At 33.5% G+C, this 7,548-nt stretch overlaps 1 protein-coding gene across 4 annotated transcripts in view; it reads left to right on the forward strand.

The window, feature by feature from the left end:
• PPP4R2 (protein phosphatase 4 regulatory subunit 2) overlaps positions 1-4,329 on the forward strand; it is a 47,887-nt gene extending 43,558 nt beyond the window's left edge. For all 4 annotated transcript variants that reach the window (XM_037492864.2, XM_054695525.1, XM_054695526.1 and 1 more), the window contains 5 exons: positions 818-855; positions 2,239-2,313; positions 2,580-2,723; positions 3,333-3,619; positions 3,872-4,329. In XM_037492864.2, coding sequence (XP_037348761.1) covers positions 818-855; positions 2,239-2,313; positions 2,580-2,723; positions 3,333-3,619; positions 3,872-4,191 — 864 coding nt within the window. In that variant the 3' untranslated portion in view covers positions 4,192-4,329. The remainder of the gene's footprint in view (positions 1-817; positions 856-2,238; positions 2,314-2,579; positions 2,724-3,332; positions 3,620-3,871) is intronic.
• The last annotated feature ends 3,219 nt before the right edge of the window (positions 4,330-7,548 follow it).

The raw sequence follows: 7,548 nt of genomic DNA on the forward strand, positions 1-7,548 counted from the left end.
TTTTGCTGAGTGTCCAAGCCCTCAGATTTAAGAAGATTCCCGAAGGACGAAGGACAGGGAACTGAGGATGGTTGATCAGTACTTACTTTTCACTCAGGGACTTACATTTTGGTGATCTTTGGATAAGGGGGCAACATGACAGTAGCTATGCCAGGGGCTTGCTGTGCAATCAAATGGAGCTGCATTCTTTTGTGATTGTTGTCTTTGGGCCATTTACTTAATCTAAATCACACTTTCCTCACTTGTAAAATGTACATAACAATAGGACTACAAGGGGACTAAATGTAAAGCACTTTACTTTGGTTCATAATAAACTTCTTCAATGAATAAACTGATATTAATAAAGTTATCAAGAAGATTTTTTTTTAAAGAATGTCTTTCATTGGGACATATGATAAAACACATCAAGATTTGGATTGGATGCTGTTTTGTAAAGCAGTTCATTCATTGCACTTGCCTTAAATATCACTTCTTGGTGTGATTTTTATCTAAAATAAGAAAGCACAGTTCCACTGTATTAACTATAGTATCTAGTGTCAGGACTCCAATAGAATAGAATTTAAATTAAAAAATAAGCAAAAAAAGATTTAAAAAAAGATAAAAAATAGATAAAAATATAGCATAAAAATAGATAAAAATGCAAAACAGTAGTATAGGTCATTATTTTTTGGTCTTTTGTATGAAGTTTTTGTTTTTGACCATTTATTTTAGTAAAATTGGAAATAAATTAACCAAATGGTTATTTTTGAGAAATTTTTAAAAATAATTAAACTTTGTTATGGTACTTATGTTAAATCATAAATTTTTGTTGTTGCAGAATGTGATGGTTGTTAGCTGTGTTCATCCTTCCTCAGAGTAAGTATAGTTTTTGTTTTCTAGTATCTTACATTGTTTTTTTTTTCCCCAAGATTTATTTATTTATGCATACAAGAGCTGAGGTGCAGGCCAGAGGTTTTGGGGGTGAGCACATTGACCAGAGAGAGAGTAGGGAGCAGAACAGACGGACTAACTGAAATACACTCCTGAGGGGAACAGCGGGTAAGACAGGAGAGGTCTGCTGTGCCATGTGGGTTAGCTCCCTGGCTGGGGATTGAACTCATGCTGCAGTGGCTGCCAACAGCTTGATACTGCTGAGACTTAACCTCTTGCACCACGAGGGAGGCCCAAGTATGTTATATTCTAATTAAAGTAGGTTGCATTTCTTTTCTGGGTAATTAAGCATGATAATAACTGAACCTACCACCCAGTCTCCAAAGTGTAGAATATTGCCAATAATATCATGTATGTGTTTTCAGTACAGGAATTTACATTGAGAGATTGGTGATTTACTATAATGTGAACATTGCTAGATTTATGTACTGTCATGGCACTTAAGACCCTAGGATCCCACCCTAGATATCTTTCCAGAAGCTCTCTAGGGAATGATGCCTAGGTTTGTAATAGCCACTTGATGTCATTCCTCTTCATGATGGAAAGTGCATTTCCCATTGTCAAGATTTATATAGCAAATTAAGATGTTAGTTTAGGGGCCTCCCCAGTGGCGCAGCGGTTGAGCGCTGGTTTGCGAAGCTGCCTGCAGCCTCTGCAGCACCGGTTCATTCGCTGGCTGCTCCCCGGCCACCCGGAGGAGGGTCCCACATGGTGTGCGGACCTCTCCTGCCGCCCGCTGCTCCCCTCAGCAGTGTACTTTGGTCCTTCTGCCTGCTTTGCTCCCCGCTCTGGCTCTGGTGAATTCTCTCACCCTCCTGTGCTTCTGACTGTACCTAGTGCTTATATAAATAAATGAATAAAAAATTAATAAATCTTTAAAAAAAAAATGTTTAGGATACAGTCTTTGGCACTGTTACCTTTTTGTTATGAGTGGATGTCCTAGGAATTATAGGACACTTAGCAGACTAGCAATCATCCCAGGTCTCTACATACCGGATTGTCAGCATTGTTCCCCTCTCTCCTGAAAAATGTCTTCAAACATTGCCAAAAGGAGGCTTAACATTAAAACAATAATAGTGAATAATTACATTAAATAACATTAATAACATTAAAACAGTAATAGAGAATTCATTTTGGAATTCATTGCACTGTTAAATAAGACAGTAACTAAGATAATCCCACAATTATTTTTTGTAGAAGTCTTTGTTTGATTCTCTGATAATGAGATCTTACAAAAGATCTTTTAAACCTATGATTCTTACCAAACTGAAAAGCAAACCATCCATAAATCTTTTTATTTTCTTACAGGAAAAACAATTCCAATAGTTTAAATCGAATGAATGGTGTTATGTTTCCTGGAAACTCACCAAGTTACACTGAGAGGTGAGATCATTGATTGTTAATATTCAAAGAGTTTGCATTGTCCTACTATTGAGCACCAGAGTCAATACACTATTTTTTTTTTTAAATTCGGCATTCTGTGGAGGATTTGAGATATACTAAACAATTTGATGACATATGGATCTGAAAGGCAAAATATAGCACATAAAGAAATCTTGTGTTCATATAAAGAAATCTTGGGAGGGATGACTATTTACAAAATTGAAAAAATGGTGTTCACCTATCTTGTTTCATTTATCTTACTATAGGTCTAATATAAATGGGCCTGGAACACCCAGGCCACTTAATCGACCAAAGGTTTCTTTGTCAATCCCCATGACTACAAATGGCTTGCCTGAGAGCACAGATAGCAGAGAGTCAAACTTACAGCAAAATGAGGACAAAAATCACAGGTTTGTATATGACATTTTCAAGCAAAGTTTTCTCCTAAAATGACATTTATCGATAGTTTTCAGTACACATTGTTTTTAAGGTGTTTTTAGTGGATAGAGTTTTAATGCAGATGCTATAAAATGAGTGTAGAAAAAGCTTAAAGTGCTAATTTGGTTGGGAATCCTATTTATAATAGGGTCTTAAAAGTAAAATGGTAATGATTCATTTTCTTGTTTCTGAAAGTTACTTGAAAAGAGAAAAGAATACTTTGAAAACTCATTGTTGGTAATAAAAGGAAATCTTTTATCTATGTCCCATCTCATTTTCTGCTTCATGTTAAGAGAAAGAAGACTAAATGAATGAGAGGCTAAAGAGAGTGTGTCCTTCTGAAATAATGGTAGTTTTACAAAAAGAATATTTAATAGAGAATTGAACAGAAAAATTCCATGTATTTGTTGACCTGTTCCTAATGGGAACATTCACAAAACAGTTTAGGTTCTGTCAAAATTACTGTTTCACGTTTTTCTTTGCCCAGATGTTATGGTTTAACATTGAAATGCAGTCTAAATAATTACTAGACCTTAAGAAATGAAGATAAAGAAAATAATCTTATTAATGAAACTTTGCAGTGACTCTCCAACATCTGAATCAGACGGTTCCTCTGTGAGCCCTATGAAAAATAAACATCTGGATGAAGATGCTGGGGACGCTGAGGGGCATGAGGTAAAAAGACTCAGGTTTGACAAAGAAAGTGAAGTCAGAGAGACGGCCAGTCAGACATCTTCCAGTGAAATTTCTTCAGTTATGATAGAAGAAACAGAAACAGCATCATCTCAGGATAAGGACAAAGAAAGTAGTTGTACCAGGCAGCACTGTACAGAAGAGGATGAAGAAGAGGATGAAGAGGAAGAAGAAGGTATTTAGAGACCATCTGTAGAAGGGTGGAGTAAGGAGATCCTCAAATTCTTATACTTCATTTTTGCGTGAAAGAATTTAACATAATGGAACTCCTTATAATGCTGATGTTGGGCTTTTCTCCCACCTGTATGTAGTTGCTGCTGAGTTTCAGGGGATATGATTTGAACTGTAGAGTGTCAATTCATGAAACTTAACTATGGAGGTATTTTGAAAATAAAATTTAACTACAACAACATTTGCTTATTTTTAGAGTCTTTTATGACATCAAGAGAAATGATCCCAGAAAGAAAAAATCAAGAAAAAGAATCTGATGATGCCTTAACTGTGAATGAAGAGACTTCTGAGGAAAATAATCAAATGGAGGAATCTGATCTGACTCAAGCTGAGAAAGATTTACATTCTGAAGGTAGTAAAAATACAGGCCCTGTAACTAGTGTTTCTGATTGCCATGAAACAGAAGAATTAGTAGGATCCAATTCTAGTAAAACTGGAGAGATTATCTCAGAATCATCCATGGAAAATGACTATGAAGCCACAGAAGCCACAGATGAACCAATGGAACAAGACTAACTATTTAGAAACATTTAGATGCAGTATTTTACATACAGTTCTGGTTTTACACTGTATAAAACTTTTATGTAATAAAGTGGACCTTTAGTTTTACAAGAGAAGCAGGTTGTAAAATAAAGTACTTTATGGGATAAATCCTGAGAGTTGTACGTGTAAGAACTGTGAATATCAGCTCCTCTGGGTCCTGCTTACCGCTGACTTTTTTTTTTTTTTTTTTTTTTTTTTTGGGTCTGGTCAAATCAGTGGTTTGTGTATAGATTCTTTTTTTAATTTAGAATTGAAGTTTTTAAACTGGAAGGTAATAATTATAATTTTGAAAACCTTTTTGAGATTACCACCTTTAGTTTATACATATGCAAGAAAGCTTTTTGTCTTAATGTCTTAGACAGCTCTAGCAATTTTCACATTTTGGTCATAGTTTCAGCATTTTAACATGTGAATTAATAGGGTTTCATGCTGGTTTCCAGATTTTATTGTTTGACTATGTACAATGGAACTTTAAGTCATAATATACATACATATATATATATTATATATATAATATATATATATTCTAAGGGGAAATGTTATATTTTTCTGTTTCTATAAGAGATGAATACAGTGGATACTTTTTCTATTGGTTAATGATTGAGTTCACCTCTTACAGAAGATAATTTCTCTTCTGAGGATTCTAATAAAATCTGGCCCTGTGAAACCCTGGAAATCTTAAGTCTGTTGAAATACCAGGTTAAACACATTCCAAGAGATCTGTGCAAACAAAAATTCTTTTGTATACTTCTGAGGTGCCTGAGAAAAAGACTTCATTATTTATGAGTAAACATTCTTTATCTTGGAAAATGTGTTCAAACATTAGCTTACTGTTTTGTAGAATGAATGCTTATAAAGCTGACATGAGACCATCTCAGAAGAACCAGACAGGTTCCTTTATCTTTTGCTTGCTTTTCAGAACATTGTGAATATTGCAAATTTCCTTCTAAATTATTCTAGAGTATGCAAATGTCAATGGTATAAAACACCACTGAACTGGAAGATTAATATATTACTTTAGTAATGTACCAGAGTTAAATGACTGAAGCTTTAGGTGTGCGTAGAAACCACCATGATTTGTATGACATTTTGAAGTGAATTAAATATTTTTGAACATGCTTCTTCGACAGCCAGTGTTATATTTTTCAGATCAACACAAAGCACAATGATTACTCTAAACTCAATATTTTCAAATTCACATATTTAAAGTCACGCAAGCTGCAACTTCCCTGTCAAAATTACTGGCTGCCAAATTTATACCTGTTTCTTCAGCTGTACCTTTTGATATTTAGAATTTTTAAATTTCTGTAAAGTAGATTTTGTAGAATGTAATGTGTTCACTGCCTTTGTGAAGCGGTATATAATTGTATAATTTCTGTGTGTAAACTGAATGCTTGGGCTTTCAATACAGTATTCATATAAAGCAATAAATATTAATGTTATGAAATATTCGAGTACATTTTTATCAAAATACAAAAAAATCCTTTTTTTTAGTTTCAAATACCTGGACAACACAGATACTTATAAAACTGATGCAAACATTTTCTGACACTGTTATCATATACTTTGGGGTGATTTGGGTGGCAACCACAAGTTTTGCATTTTGACTACTTAAATTGCTATGACTCAGAATACCAAAATGATTTGGCTCCGTTGATGTTTGTAGGATAATATACTACTGACTGACTTGACTGTCAGGTTCACAGCAGCTAGATGATATATTTATTAATATGTCTATCAGTAGAAATAAAAACAATACTGATTTACTGTGCCCAAGAGGGGTGAAAAATCAAACATTGTAAATTTTTTTTAATTTTTCAAAAGTGTTAAAATGAAGCAAATTTTAAATGTGACATTCATTTGTAGTGATTTATTTTGTTGAGGGGTATTTTGCCAATGAGAACAGATTTTAAACACTTAAGTTTAGAAATGTTGAAGTTTTCTTTAGAATATTTATGAAATTGTCAATAAATCTATTCTTTAAGAGCCTGTGACCTTTTGACATTTTTTACTTTAATTGTGCCATGGACCATTTGTAAACAAATTGATTTACTTTTGTTGGTTATAAATTGAAGATTTAACTTCATAATGTTGAGGTCTGTGGTGGTTTTTGGGTTTTTGGTTTTGTTTTTAGGTTTTTTGTTTGTTTTTGTAATTTGCAGTTGCTACTTTTTGCAAAGGCAAATGTATTTCTTTATTAAATAAAGTACAATGATGGTGAATGTACCAAAATGCCATCACTTAACTCTATGAGAGATCTGCATTTTAATCTATAGTTTAATAGTTTTAATATTTATTAGCTATCCATATGTTGATCATAGATCAAACTTGTTGCTGTTTATACAGATAATTGTAGAATGCTCATGGAATATCTTTAGGATATACTTATGTAATTAAAGTGGGAAATCTTGTTCAGTTCGTTTGAGATATTGATGCCCATTTGGAAGTAAATTTCCACAAGTATGCATAGGTGCACTTACACAGACTTTGCTGAGTGAAAATGTCAGAATCTGATTCAGATACGAATTTTTAAGTGGCTAATTTTAGACATTTCCTATACAAGCATTAGCAAAGTCATGTCAAAAGATATGAAGAGTCAAGACCTCAGTTTATTGAAAGTACTATTTTCTTTTTGTCCTTGGGTGGCTTGTTTACCTTTTAGATTCTAGACTCTGAACCTGACATGTAAAAAGAATTTGAAATGCTGATGAACATGAGAATATGTTGTAAGCACTTTACCCTTTTAAAAAGTGAAACAAGTGATCTTCATACATTAAATATATATCTTTTAAGTTCTGAAAATATAGAACAGAAATCAGTAGTGTAAGAGATCATATTTTAAGTGTTATTAGAGCTATTTAATCCATTTAAAGTTTATTGTAACTATACCTTTCAAAAGTGGACAGAGTAGTGGAGTTAACCCATCAGGGAGCTGTAGTCCTTTGATTTGGAAAGGCATCCCAGAAATCCTATCAGAAGGTGTGCCCTATTGAAGCATGGAGGTTCAGAGTATTTTGTTTTGCCGCTGTAGATAGGCATGCATTTTTGCATTTGTGAAATCAGCAATTTTTCAAATAATGTAAATGTAATATACTAGTTTACTTATTAAAGGTACTTGGGCAGAATCTAAAGCTGCTACAATGTTTGATTATAAGAAATGTAACTTGTGGTAAGGATGAAAATGCAACTTGTAGAACCAAAGGAAATAAAAATTTTGGCTAGTGTTACAAATTGTCTTCTGAACAGGAGTTTCTTAAATAAGTTGGTTTTGGTTAAATGAAGCTCAGTTCTCTTGAGATTTGTGCTAATCATAAAATGATGAATGCAAAA

The sequence above is a fragment of the Talpa occidentalis genome, unplaced genomic scaffold (assembly GCF_014898055.3).
Source record: "Talpa occidentalis isolate TD23 unplaced genomic scaffold, MPIMG_talOcc4v2.1 talOcc4.10, whole genome shotgun sequence".
Classification (NCBI taxonomy): domain Eukaryota; kingdom Metazoa; phylum Chordata; class Mammalia; order Eulipotyphla; family Talpidae; genus Talpa; species Talpa occidentalis.